A 15,321-nucleotide genomic window follows, 5' to 3' on the forward strand; every position below is an offset into this window, starting at 1 on the left:
CTTTGCGTTGGGGATACGTACCAAAAAAACACGATGCAAAGTGAAACGACGCAAAGTGAATTAAGATTTTCTATAGGCAACCATGGAAAGATCAGAGATAGGTTCCCGGGCTATGAAAATATTAATTTCTAATAAGAAAAATTGAACAAAGTAAACATTTAAAAACAAAAATGTTATTGCATTCATTCATTAAAAAAAAAAAAACTGCTTCCATTAAATCAAAATAACCTATTTAATTATTTTATCTTTATGAGTTTTTAGTGGCTTCGTTCACCAAAAATTTGTCCAGAATTTGGTGAATAGCTTTTTTTTTTGTAAATTGAAATAAATTTCTTGGTATCAGTTGATGTTTGCAGCTACCGCCTGGGATACCTTAAAACTTCTGTTCTCGATTGCTTGGTCAATTCAAGCCCATCGCTTTTGAAATTTGTTTGGATGTCAATGTTGAAAAACGTAAAACTGCCAAAAATTCAAAGGCAATGTTGGTTAAAGCTGATATTGGCGTTGCCAGACGCACGGTGAAAATTAGTACTAATAAAGCTTCGAAAAAACGCAAAACGAAACGGACGCAAAGCGTGGTCTAGGTGTATTTCTAGTTTTAAAATATGGCAACACGGTTCTTTATTTTTGACAAGCGTGACGAGTCGCTTTTGCCTGCACAACGTTTCTAATTTTTTTTTCTGTGTGCATATAAAAAGTTAAGTATTTAAATAAAAAACTCAAATAAAGTAAATTCTCTTACAATTAAAGCCATTATTGTTCGGAAGGTCCTACTCGCTTTCATTGGAACGTGAATAAGAATTTCTCAAAGACGAAGAGATAAGATAAACTTAAGAGGACTCCGCTGGCCGCCGAAGAAACTTCAAAAGGATAGCGAACACAGTTTTTCTGGATTTGTGACGTCAATAAGTATCATCTCTGATCATGGCTCGGAACACGGGTCGGCCACAGAAACGCATCGTAGAGATTGGCGATGGTTTTGCGCCCATTGAAGTGGATTATTCGGGAACCAAAAAATATGCCAAATGCAATAGTTACGGTAAAGAAGTGCCCGGCGTGAATTGGCACGAGTTTCGGGTGATTCATCGTAATCAGTTAAAGTATGCAGCAAATCCTAAGAAATTAATACTCGATGGACTCTTCAATGCCATCGATTCAGAGGAGCTCTATCCAGTGGCCTATCAAAGTTGTCCCAATGCTGACACATTTCTGGCCAGGAACTGTAAAACGGCATTGGATAAGCTCTTCGCCAAGGGCCTTTATATCACCCTATCAACGAGTGCCCGATTGGAGCTTAATGTCATACTGAATGTGTCCAAAACCAATACCGGGCACATTAATCCGCCCCTTGAGATTGGCAGAGTCGTTTATTCGCTCATGGATTGTCTGGAGCAACAGGATGGTGTTACTGGATTACTAAATCTCACGAATTTCGGTTCACATTGTCGCTTCAAACAGATAGTCGTCAGTTTGGCCAATGTGAACACCTTGCGTCAGGTGTGTCAGAATGTCCATAATGATGATCGTTTTTGTATGGTCAATGGATTCATTTTTGCCAATAATGGCATATCGAATCTGCTGCCATTGAAGCTATTCGGTGATAAAGATTATTCTTTGTTGGACTTGTCGGACAATCAGATAAAATCACATCAACGTCTTTGCTCCGACTTGGAGCGCTTTCGTGCCAAGGAGCTAAGACTTGCCAATAATCCCATTATCAAGAGGGCCAGCTATCCCAATTGCATGAAGCCGTTGGCCAAGAATTTCAAACTGATCGACGGTGTGGCAATTGATAAGCTCAATGAAACTTACACGCCCCTTAACTATGAGATTGACTTGGATTGCGATGGTTTTCGCATTGATTGCTCCAATAAATGGGAATTGGTCACCTTTCAAGATAGCCGCGATTGGCATGCATGCAAGATACCCGATCCTGGTCAGGCATTGACTAAGGATACGCTCTTTGATTGCTTCTTCATTTCAGTGAATCAATCTCTTAGTGAATTCTACCCATGCTACTATAAATTTGAAAACGGCGAGCATAGTTTCATAGTGCGAAATTGCTATGATCAGATCTTTCACTTGGTGCAGGTATGCAATTTGGAATTGAAGATACCTCAGCTGATGACGGGAGAGGAAGAAGTCAATCTAGAACGCACATTACCCTATTATTTAAGGATGAATGTCAGTCAGTTTAAGCCATCGAGTCATGTGGACCCTAATGATCGCATTGGGAAATGCTTGGATGCCTGCTTCATCGTACAGGATCATGTGCTAAAGCTAGATATGTTTCGTTCCACTCCTGGCTTGGAGAATATTGTTGTCAATTTGAGTTCACCGCCAATTGTTTCCAGAATCCTAACCATAGCGTCACGTAAATTCATGGGCCATTGCACCGAATTGAATTTGTCGAAAAACAAGATAATGCGTCTAGAGGGTCTAAGGAGTTTGCGCCTGATGATACATCTAAAGTCAGTGGATTTGAGCCACAACTGGATACACGATCTGGAGGATATACGTCCGTTAGAGAGTCTACCCCTGAAGTCATTGACGCTCCATGGCAATCCCCTGTGCCAAAAAAAAAAGTATCGCTTGCCCAGCAAGTATGTGGCAGCAGTGCGAGAAGTTTTCCCTGGTCTCACCATTTTGGATCATGTGGAATTGAGTGGCAATGGGATGCCAATCACTCAAAAGAATTTCCTTTGCAATGTTGGCGCCTACGAGTTGTGTGAGGTTTTTCTCACAAAGTTTCTGACCAAATATGAGTCGCCGGCAACGCGCGAGAATCTTCTGGGATATTATACGGATGAATCTCTATTCACATTAACCTGTGATATAAAACATAAAGATTATCACAAACGTACTCGCCCATATGCCATACATTCGAGCAACATCAAGAGATTGGCAGACCTTTCACGTGCCATCCTTGCGTATCATGTAGGCGGCGATGAGATAATCAGTTTATTTATGCAATTGCCCAGTGTGCGACACGATTTTGTCTCTCTGGAAACGGATGTTATGCATTGGGATGGCAAATCGGCCATTATCTATGTCAACGGCCTGTTCGAAGATGTCTCACCAACCGCACAAAATGCACAAGTTCCCTTCTATTTGGCCTTTTCCAGGCAATTTGTGCTTAAAGTTGATGCCACTGGCTTGGGTATTGGTAAGAATGCTTGCCGTTGGAAAATTACCAACGAGCATCTAAGTATCCTGATACCTTCGCCGACTCAACTGAAGAACGCTTTCAAATTGCCGTCAGCCTTAGCTGATCCTCCTCAGACGGTTGGCATCCAGGAGAGAATCCAAATCGAATTGCAGAAATCACTATTATTCGCAGAGATCACTGGACTGCGTCAACCGTGGTGCACTAAGTTTCTGGAAATGGAATCATATGACATGAAGAACGCCTTAAAGAGATTTCTCGATGAGCACGCCAAAAATAAAGTACCCCTGGATGCCCATGCCTAGACCAAGTAAGTATACACATACTTGTCCAAAGATTAATTAATTAACCCTTATTAGAATACTAATAGGGATAGATCCCCAACTCAAATTAGATAATTTAACTTACTAACAAATTTTGTCTTTTTGCTTTAATTAACAGCGAGTATAAACTAACAAAAGATGGAAGTTTTCCAACGAAGTTGTTCTATGTAAATTCTCCGATCATTTTTTCTATCCCTTACCTTTAAATTTTGATGCACTTATTTCTATTAATATCGATTGGACAATTAAGTTTAGCTTTTGTTTTCTGTCAATTAAAGTTTTTAAACGAAATTGTTCCAGTTAAGTTTTAAACTTCTTTAATGACTTATATATCCGAAAGAATCATTAAATATTGAATAAAATTGGTATCTCCCTTTTCTCCCAACTATAAAATTTAAAATCATTATCTGTAACTATTGTAAAAAAAAAAAGTAAGTACTAAAAATTGCTAGGATTGAATAAAAGGGAAGCACGCAATTTGGGTTTAATAAAAGTAAGTGTATTCAAAAGTGTAAGTGTCATTAAATTTAGACCTGAAAGAGTTTGAACAGTGAAAAGAGAAAGAAGTAGTTCAAAGAATAATAATAATTAAAGTTAAGTAATTGTTTTGATTTTTTCTTTTCTATAAAGTAGACTCTATAAATAACAACAAGTATTAGGAATATAACATTTTCTATACATTGCTTTCGCCCTATTACTTAAAACAAAACGGACAAGGAAAATGAGATTGCAGCAACTCTTCTGGAAGAATTTTAATAATCACTTTACAAATTTTGGTTCAGTTTTTCCAAAATATTTTATTTTGAATTTTTAAATCTAACACAACAATTTTAAAGACCAAGAAAATAAAGTCCCACCAATAGAATGTCTTCTAACAGGTAAACCAAAAAAGAACCCAAGTTGGACATTGGACACATTTTGCCCAAGATAATAACTATTCTTTTCTAGTTGAAATTCCTTAATGGATAATTCCTTGAGATGCTAAGAGAGAGAATTAAGTGCAAGTGCTTTGCCTTAAGTGAAGTCAACTCAACTTAATGTGTTGCACATGGAGTTAACCAACCAACCATCCATTCCAATTATCTACACGCACATAAACACATTAGACAACAAGTCAATTGTTTCAAGTTCATTCATTAAAGACAGATCAGACTCTTCTTGGTGGGGTCTTATACCTTTTGAGAGCATGCCATTGAATGGCTTTTGGTGATGCGATGATGATTATTTATTTTTGGTTGGAATCTTGAGTTCAATTGTCTGAGCCACACACTTGACACTTTCAGTCACTCCGTCAGTCAGTCAGTCATCATTTGTGTAATCATAAATACAAATTGTTTGATACGTTTTTGATTTTTATATTTCTTTTACATTCCTCCCACCCATTCTACTTCTCTTACTCCTCCTCCTTCTCCTCCTACACACAACTTGCCTGGCCTTTTGCTCCTCCTAATTTTTATACCATACACCCATAGGGTGAAATGGTATATTAAAGTCGCCAAAATGTATGTAACAGGCAGAAGGAAGCATCTCCGACCCCACAAAGTATATATATTCTTGATCAGGATCAACAACCGAGTCGATCTAGCCATGTCCGTCTGTCCGTCCGTCTGTCCGTCCGTCCGTCTGTCCGTATGAACACCTAGATCTCGGAGACTGTAAGAGCTAGAGCCACCAAATTTGGTATGTAGACTCGTGTAGTATGTAGAGTGATCAAGTTTATTTCAAATTTTTGCCACGCCCCTTTCCGCCCCCGCAATTTAAAAAAAGCGTTTATCTCAAAAACTATTCCAGCTAGAGCCACCATATTTGGTATGTATATTCGCTTAGTAAATGCACACATTTTGTATGTGTAAAAATTTTGCCACGCCCTTTTCCGCCCCCGTAATTTCAAAAACTTGATTATCTCCCGTATTTTTTTACTTTATGCAACCAAATTTGGCACACTTAAATTTAATACTAATATCTAGCAAAATACCAAATTTGATCAAAATCGGACAGGAAACAGTCGAGTTATGCATATAAACGTTTTTCCATAAGGCCGGAGTTGGCCGTTGGCTGGTGGGGGCGCTAGGGTGCTCGTATGATTGAGTGAGCGAGATACTAAGATATGCTTGTAAGAAGCATGTGAAAATGCATTTGTTTAATAAAGTTAAAATATTTGCTTTACTGGTGTATGGTATACCTAAGTCGGCGAGACGACTTACTTACTTCATTTTTTATGTGCCTCAACTCACGTCTGCATATATTTATTGTATTATTTTTATGCTTTAGACACGTGATTTATAAGCATCAAGCAAATTATAGGTGTCCATTGTAAGAGGCGTCATGGGGGTCGTCAGAAAGAGAGAGAGGGAGAGAGGAGGGGAAATGTCCGAAATTGAGATCCGACCCACTTGACACTGAGAGAGTTTTATGGCCCAGGGAGTACCTACAAAATAACAAATTGTTGCCACAACTACCACACAAACACACTTACAAGCTTTGAACTTGATTTGTGTTTATGATTGTGATTTATATATGCATATATATTTGGCAATTTGTACCTACATCGTGTTTTTTGGCTATGTACTTTTTCATATAGAGTAGCGTGCGAATAATATTTAGCGTTAAATTGTGACGCATTAGACACCAATTAATGTTGCCTTGACAAGGTCGTCGTTTTTTGTTTGGCTTTGACCGATTAACCGATTGTGTGTGGTCTACATTTATAGATCTAGGAATTGCAACTTCAATTAACTAATTAGCATCTGCAACTAGCAAATATGTAATGCAAAATTCCATCTCCCCCCCCCACCTCACTTTTTTGCATATTAAGCTTTTTCGCAATGACGTGTTAAGATAAACTAAATGCTTGTTGCTTAAAATAAATATTGACATCTATAATATAGAATTTGGATTTCAATTTGAAAACAAATTAAAGCCAGGGAGTGCAAATAATAACTTAAAAAGGTCATTTAGATATTAATAGAAATATTTTGAAGGTTTCAGATTCATAGAACCCTGAGAAAAGGGGCGAAAATTTCAAATTTATTTAACTTTAGCTTAAACGCGATTAATTTTTGTCTTACAATTAGCAGAAAGTCTGAAGCCTAAAACGAAAGTTGTCTGCCAGTGTTTTGACCTTGTTTATATATGCAAATGCTCATTTTGTTCCATCACAAAAGGAAAAGCGTTTTTCCGGTTCTGGTTCTCTTGTTAGTTGTTAACTTTTTAGTAAAATGAAGTTGTTCAATCCTTTTAATAAACGATGGTGACGATCCAGTGTCCTAAAGGACGGATGAAGTTGAGAACTTTGCTCCCCAAAGTTTGCAATAGGCTGCAAATTTATTGATTACTTTCAACAAAGTTATAACTTTTCTAATTTCTAGCAAAAAAATTACCTAGGTTTACCTTAGGGACTATTTTTTATCCACAGGACATTCCGAATTTGTCTTATTGGCTTTTTACTACACACTTCATCCAATAAAGATCCCTTCCTATCCTAGCTTTTCTGATTTCAGTATCCTAAATGTTCGAAACTTCTTTATAATCTCAGCTTGTGAGTTTTATTAAAATGGTAGCACTCTCTAAGGTCACTTGTTTGTGGGGATTTTAATCTATTTGCATTATCTCATTTTTATCCTCTGGTTTGACTTTGATTTCATTTCCATACATAAAGACGCAAAGTCATCATTGGCTCTGGGTCAATTATATTACAAGCAAACTATCACTTTTTTTTATCACCTACTCAACTATTATTTAGCATTTAAATTTTAATTAGCATTCCAATTTGTTTTCTGCCTTTGATCTGTCTAATCGATTGTAAAGGAGGAGAAACAAGCTGACTATGAGCTAAGACACTTAAGAGTGTGGCCACTTGAACGTAAATCAAATAGTACACTAGACATATGTATGTATACATACATATATCTATCTATATAGCCTGGTCAATTTTGCACAGTTGCCAAGTCATGGCAAATGAATATGCATAAAAGCTGAGCAAATATCAAATAAAGGTAATGCAAAAAACAAAAAAAAAATGGTAAAAATTTAAGCGAAATGCATTAGACAAAAAGAGGTGTATATTGTCAGGCAATCTATTTATATATATATATGTATATATAACATATAACTCAAAGGTACTCAAGGTTAAGACAAATGATTGTGAAAGTAGACTGCGAAATCGAAACTGAAACTGCAAAACATTTTTCATTTGTTCATTAATAAAAGACGATATTAATGCTCTTCGTATGCAAATAGATTTTTGGCATTTGGTATGGGTCAGCATCATCATCATCATCATCATCATCGTTATCGAATGAAACGAACTTGAGTCTCAACATAATGATCATTCGATTTCGTGTATCTTGTAATATTTTATGGAGATTCCAAAAGAGGTTGGAAATAGCTGGAGACTTGACATTGAACTTCAACTGGCATGTGAAGCGTATAAAACCGGAAGCTACTTGATCAAAATTTTATTTGTTAACATCTCAGTGCTAAGTATATATATTATTATTGATTATTATTATCATCATGATCAATGACCAATATATGTACCATATGATTATGATTATAGGCGTTTGATTGTATGATTGGATGTTTGGTCTGTTTGTGTGCTAATCAAAGTTCAATCAAATATGCAAAAACTTTACACCTTTTTTTTTTTTTGCTGGTGACTAACACCAAAATTCCAGTGGATTGATCTTAAGTTGTTGTAGCGAAGTTTGTATACTCTTTGAATTTGAAATTGTAATTTTTCTTTCTTTAAAAATTTTAGTCAAACTAAAGACATTTCAATGATAGATGCTGATCAGGAACGAATATATATTTTAATGCAAGGAATAATTCACTTCTTTCTTATTAGAATTCGCCCCTCTAGTGAATGTAGTATGAGTAAATCTGAAGAAAATACAATTCAAATACTTTCGAACTTTTTTTTGAAGAAAACTCTATTTAAATTCATTCAATTTGTGAAAGCAACGAATGTCTTGTTGGCTCTTTTGAATATACCCATTCCTTTTATATTTATAATTAAGCAAACGCAAAACTTTTACTTTATGAATGATATTTATTAATAATTAGAAATTATTCACTTTTCTTAAACTACTTTTCACTTAACTATCACATGCATTTTCCTAACAACTAGAATGACTCTAGAAAAATTAAATAATAAATAACAAAACATTTACATTTAATTGGCTAATTTCGGACTGCTGGATCAGTTCTCATTCGCCATGAATTCTTAATCATATCCGATGCCTTCTCGGCAATCATTATAACGATTGCATTTGTGTGACCCGCTGGGACATTTGGCATCACCGAAGCATCGACAACACGAAGATGCTTCAGGCCATGGACACGTAGTTCGGGATCTACCACTGCACTAGAGTCAGTGCCCATCTTGCAAGTGCCCGATTGATGTTGTAAGCTGCTCCCGTAAAGACGCAAGCAACAGCGCCAATAATCCTGACTGGCAAATGGCAAATGCTGACAACCGGGGAAAGGACGATCATGGAATCGTGTGCCCAACTTTGTCATGGCCTGGGACTTGGCCAATTGTAAGATCTACAAAGAAAACATACACGAATTAGAGAAGTTTCCTAGTTTCCAATGGAAAAGTTCTTACCATTTCGATGCCTTCGATCATAGAGCGTATGTCATCTGGATGCTGCATGAAATTCGGTTCCATGCGCGGCCAATGGAAAGGATTACGACTACGCAAAGAGATGCGGCCACGACTTTTGGGACGCAAAAGCACTGGGACTAGGCCAAATGTTTCCTTATTCTGAAGATCCCCAAACATATAGTCATAGAACTCATCAGTTATGCCCAACAGATTGCGCATGGTGCCAAAACGATCGCCACTGAGGGAGCCAGCTCCCAGGACTAATTCCATATCGGTGTAGTCCTTGCCTACAGCAAATGAAAATCTCATTTAAAAGGGAGAGTAATTAAAATAAGGAAAGTAATTCTCACCATTATCTGAGCTAGGAGTACGCACAAAGGCAAAACCCTCAGCACCACCTGGTATGGTATAAGGTCCTTGACCAGCGAATATATAGCGGAATATATCAGTCGGATTCAGCAGACGAGCATCGTTCACAGTCGATGAATCATTCACCACAAAAACCAAACCATTCAAGGTGATGTGATCCTGAAGATTATAGCCCACTGGAAGATCATTTACCACGCTGATATTCAGATCCTGCAGATGTTGCCGTGGCCCCACACCGGATAACATTAACAATTGTGGACTAGCTATAGAACCGGCGGATAATATGACCTCCTTTTTGGCCCGCACTACATAACGCTGACGCTGTTTCATAAACTCAACACCCACAGCGGTTTTTGTCTCGGGATCAATGATCAATTTGGTGACCCAACTCTTCATCGATATATGCAGATTCTTACGTGCCACAATGGGCTGGATGAAGGCTTTGCTGGTGCTGCAGCGACGCCCATTTCGTATGGTGGCCTGAGAACGTGAAAAGCCCATCAAATGTTCACCATTCGGATCTGAGATATCATAGCCCAATTCCCGGCCAGATTTGAGAAAAGCTTTGAGTAAGTGTGACTTGTAATCCGTATATTGAACATCCAATGGACCATTTCTGCCATGATACGGTGACTTGTAGAGCTCTCGAATGCCAATGCGCTCCGATTTCTTGAAATAGGGCAAAATCTCATCATAAGACCAACCCGTATTATTCGCTGCCGCCCACTCATCATAGTCCCGGCGATGTCCGCGCGTATAGAGCATGAAATTAATGAGGCTAGTGCCGCCCACACCACGCCCCTTGGGCCAATTGCAGACACCTTGTTTCAGACCACGACAGGCATTCGGTGTTGGCTCTGTCTTATAGCCCCAATTGTAGCGTGTCATTTGGGTTAGAGCCGCTGTCAGTGGAACATCACTGATGAACGTCTCCTGATCGCCAGCCTCCAAGAGCAGAACACTTGCCGATGAAATCTCACTCAAACGATTGGCCATCACACAACCCGCCGAGCCGGCTCCCACAATAATAAAATCATATTCAGGCAAAAAGTTTGTGGTATCTGGTATGCGATTATTTAGCAAAGAAGTCTCAAAATCTCGAACTATATCCACCAGCAATTGAGAAGCAGCTCGATGCAATAAAAGCCACAAAAGGCAAAATATCCACAAAGTCTTCCTCATCTTTGGATGACTCTATTTGGATGAAAAAGTTGCTAATTAGTCAAGTGAAATCAGAACGAATATTCTATATTTTGTATATATATATTCTACATATATATGTATATGTTCACTTATTATATTCAATATTTAGCATGTATTTGCTAAATTGCAATGACTCAGAAGTTTCACTTTTTTTTTTGCTTTTTTAAAGGTGTTCTGGCCAATTTCATGCCCGAATGCCTTCTCCTATTCTCCTTCTGCTGCCTGGCAGCGCCTTTGTTTCTTTTTTTTTATAACACGTTTTTAGCTCAAGTTCAACAAGTTTTGATGGTTACATCGATACAGATTAAGATACTATATACATATATGCAGAAATGCCAATAAAAATAATGAATTCGCAAAAAAAAAAGCCAAGAGGAATGGAAAAAAAACACAAAAATGCAGGCCACTAACCAACCGGTTAGTGATCAAAACAGAAAAACGCAAAAATCCCTAACGATCAACAAAAATAAGAAACACAAAAAAAAAACACACACACTAATTTTTGACCTATAAAACGCACGCGGATGTTTCAACTAAATTGAATCCCCCTTTTTAAATTGTGGGCGGTCTAAATGGTTTTATATGCAAATTGCAAAAAACCGAAAAATCTTCAATGACTTGTCAAAAAATTGCACAAATTTCGATAAATCAAATCAATTAACCCCGATAAGTTTTTACATGACAAAAAGAAAACCAAAAACAAAAACTAAAACCCGTTTACAACTCTTCACGCATTCGACCACTTGTTCTACGTGATTAACCTTCAAATCGAGTTACAGAACCTGACCTAACTCAATTCCTTTCAAGGTATTCGTCTCATTTTCATTGCCCCATTACCAAGGGCAAGTTCTGATTATAATTATCATACAAAAGAAACGGGTCATTAAACTGAAACGAAACCTAATTGGTTCGAGACAAACATCTACATAGATAATTATTACCTAAGAAGTTGAAAAAAAGAAACATAATTTTTTCAATCAGATATCACCTTTAATTGTGTTCATGCTCAATGACTAACACATTTCGTTTATTAACTGTGTCCAATTAACAGAGTTTAACAAATTTTTAACAATCTTGCTGTTGTAACTTTAGTTTAGAGCTAACTTTAAATATTTATAATAATTTTAACATTTTGCAAGTGGGATAAAAATTTGGCCCATATATGTACATTCACATATGTGTTGCATATTTTTAGCACCCGTTTATCTTAAGCGGTTTATAATTTGACAGAATGGTTAACAAATCTTTGAAATGAAATCCATTAACTACCAGAACAGATGTTAAGATTTAAAATCTGCTCTTTCCACCTTAGGTGTAATTAAATAAGATTTTTCTTGTACACCTTCTTCCCATTTGAAGGCTCACTTTATTAATGACTGTCCCCAAAGGGAAACCCACTCCCAATTTTCTTTAAATTATCTTTCTTTAGGCTCTTTTTTTTTAATTATAAAACAATCTGCTGAATTTTATATTTCTTACATTCTTAAGAAGCACTTTGAAAAGTTATTGAAGTTATTCTAGGGACTTCTGCAAGGAATCCTAAATTCTATTTTTCAAAATAAACTTAACTTAACCCATTAAAAACATTGTGTAACAAATTTAAAGCACTTTAAATATCAATTTACGCCAAAATCTTAGTATGCAAAAGGACAAAAGCAAAAGCACAAAAGATTGCAAATTGTTTTTAGTTTATTTCTCACTTTAAAAACTTGTTACTGTTGGCATTTTTATTGTTGTTTTGGTTTTAACGAATTTGTCACCCGGTCTATATTCGCAAATAATTTATCACTAAAAGTGTAGCACACAAAATTTAATTAGACTTAACGTCATGCGGTCCACAGATCCGGCTGCAGTTGGCACACGCGTTCGCGCCTTAGTTGGAATTCTCTTACGAAATTCTAAACACGTTTTCAATACTCAATAAGCAATTTTTGATCAAGAATTCACTTACGAAATTGGGGCGTCACTTGCTACACGTTTGGTGGGAGTGGCAGGGTAATAATGTATCACTTTCTGCTGATGTCAAGCGAAATGAGATAATAAAATCAAAGTCGAATTCACTGATCGATCGATCGATCATTGAGCGCATGCGCGACCGATGATGTTCGCTGGTTAAAGTTAAATGAATCGCCGCTGCCAGAGCATGCAACGTTGTAGCCTACCACCGACTACGACTACTGGAGCACTGTAGGAGAGGGAGGGGGTACCAGATGAAACTGAACACTAGTAGCTGCCCGGCAAGTCGAATGGGTCTACGTTTAAGTCGTCACGCCAGGTCTGTCGGGCAGTAGCCCCAAAAAAAAAAAAAAAAACAGGCAACTCTAACATACAAAATCTGTTTATTTTGTTATTGCTTTTTTAACTGGTCGGGTGCGAACGTCGTTTGCTAATTTCTGTTTCAAGTTCACTGGGTGAACTTGCAGATTTTTCGTGTCTGTTTACATTTTATCAGCTATTTTTGGGAATTTCGTATGATTTGTTGTTGCTCTATACCCTTTATCAATTGAACTAACAGGGGGGTATAATAAACTCGTTAATATGCGTGGCGCAAACGGAAGAATAGTTATGACAGTAGTGGACTATAATTTGATTGGTTAAACCTGAAGAAAATATTCTTTTTCTTTTTAATCTCAAAGAAAAAGCTTCAACAATTTCACAAAAAAAACCCCAGTTTCTTATGTCAACAGAATCACGTGGATTATTATTGCGAAAACGGAGTTATTTTACTTTTGTCAAAGGATTACGATGCGTTAACAGAGAGGTCTCTGACGAGATGAGCTGGCCATGAAGCTACAGTGGCTGCAAAGTTTTTGGAACATACAGTTTTTCGTCTCTTAATTTTGATTTTACGCGATTTTTAAATAATATTATTAAATAGATTGCTCGTTTCTGTTAATAGCATTAAATTTGTCATTGTGTTAAGATATTATACCGTAAGTTACATGAGCTTAGCCTTAGTCGTTTTCTCTTTCTATTGCTCTTTTATGCAAAGCTCCGAATTTAAGCCCGGCTATCCAAACGGGACACATTTTCTAAAATTTCTAATATTGACAATACACCTTTGACTCCGTTGACTTGTAGGTCTAGTAAAACTAAGAAAAACAGCATACCACAAATTTTAGAGGCAGAATTCAATTTGGCGCCAATAAAAAATTTGAATTTTGTATGGGTTTTTTGGGTCTTTCAACTTAACGGAGCTTTTGGGAAATAATTGATTCTAAAGTGTTATTTTTGTTGAACTATGAAAGAAAGTGAATTAAGTTACCCGTCGAATGAGATATTATTGATAAAGAACGGATAAAAAATAAATGGACTTCGTTGCCTCGATTGTAATACTTCATATGGGGTTTGCAATCATCATCCTCCCTTCGTCATCGTCATTCCCTTTTAAAAGAGGGAAATAGTTAGGTTGTTTTCCCGAGGCAATGAAGCTTATCTATTTCTTTTATAGTTTAACAAAAATAACACTTTAGAATCAATTATTACCGTTAGGTTTAAAGACCCGGAAAACCCATTCGATCAACCCGTATTTCCATCCGTTACTGCAGACATTTAATCGCTTAGGGACAATAATTTCATATTACCACAGCATTTTGATTAAAGCTAGCTATATACAAACATACATTTTAAAGTTTAGATATAATGTCTATTCAGCTGATATATTAGATAAATATGGGAATAATTTTGTTTAATGATTCGGAATAATAATTTAATTTAGTTTTTAAACAATAATCGTTTTGCCATTTTTTTTTGTCACATCTTCCTTAGTTAGCAAAAATTTAAATTTTGTTCTACATATTCAATACTCTTTCCTCTTTGTAAAACAAATTGTATGGATCTTTTGTTTTTTAGTGGTTGTAATAAGCCTTTCCTAGATTTTATTTTCCAAGTTTAATTTTTTATTTTATTAGTTAAAACAAATTATGATATAACTTTATAACAATTTTACGAACCATCAAAACAATTTACAATATAATTTCAATTATATTCACACATTTCGGTATGTTTGATTGAAATTTCAAATATTTTCAATAAGCATATAAAATCTGCTAAGAAACGTCTGGCGAGTTCAGTCAAATTCTGAGTAAATAATTTCCATATTTTAAAATTTTACACCGGCTGCACCTGCGTGGGCAACAAATAACTATATTTCATTCATTACGGAAGTTTATTTATCCAAGATTACATTTTTTTTTTAAAATGCCCGCCCAATCACCTTAGCACTTCCGGCTGAGGCCTTAGGACTCTCGACTGTTCGACGTTGTCAAGTTTGTTCGACGCGATGGTTCGACGTTAGTACTTTTTGGTTTGACTCATCGGTTGGAGTTGCACTGGTTCCCAACGAAATGGTTCCAAAATGAGCACTTACTCAATCCTTAGGACTGCCGGCTCAGTTTTTACACACCGTCGAAGTTGACGTTGTCGCCACCGGGTTTAAATAGTTCCACTTATGACCACAATTTAAAACGATGGCGCCACTCAGCTCAGTGTCGCCACTTAATTTTGAATAAATTGTTGGTTAAATTGCAATTGATTAAAACAAATTTTTTAAATGTTTCAGTATTTCTTTATTGTCGTGTTTCTTTAAAGTATAATGTTTAAATTTTCTGAATCGTAATATTTGGCTAAACTGTATCATCTTATGTAATTAA

At 36.5% G+C, this 15,321-nt stretch overlaps 2 protein-coding genes across 2 annotated transcripts; one reads left to right on the forward strand and one right to left on the reverse strand.

Annotated features, from left to right (window-relative positions):
* The first annotated feature begins 698 nt into the window (after positions 1-698).
* LOC6651314 (nuclear RNA export factor 2) lies at positions 699-3,847 on the forward strand. Its single transcript, XM_002074069.3, has 2 exons — positions 699-3,476; positions 3,608-3,847. The coding sequence occupies exon 1, from the start codon at positions 925-927 to the stop codon at positions 3,469-3,471; it is 2,547 nt and encodes an 848-aa protein (XP_002074105.1). The 5' UTR covers positions 699-924; the 3' UTR covers positions 3,472-3,476; positions 3,608-3,847.
* A 4,672-nt stretch (positions 3,848-8,519) lies between these two features.
* Positions 8,520-12,746, reverse strand: LOC6651315 (glucose dehydrogenase [FAD, quinone]). The gene is made up of 4 exons (XM_002074070.3): positions 12,621-12,746; positions 9,448-10,660; positions 9,098-9,384; positions 8,520-9,036 (listed from the first exon to the last, which is right to left on the reverse strand). The coding sequence occupies exons 2-4, from the start codon at positions 10,646-10,648 to the stop codon at positions 8,671-8,673; spliced, it is 1,854 nt and encodes a 617-aa protein (XP_002074106.1). The 5' UTR covers positions 10,649-10,660; positions 12,621-12,746; the 3' UTR covers positions 8,520-8,670.
* Positions 12,747-15,321: the final 2,575 nt, after the last annotated feature.

This window comes from Drosophila willistoni, chromosome 3R (assembly GCF_018902025.1).
Source record: "Drosophila willistoni isolate 14030-0811.24 chromosome 3R, UCI_dwil_1.1, whole genome shotgun sequence".
NCBI classification, from domain to species: Eukaryota; Metazoa; Arthropoda; class Insecta; order Diptera; family Drosophilidae; genus Drosophila; species Drosophila willistoni.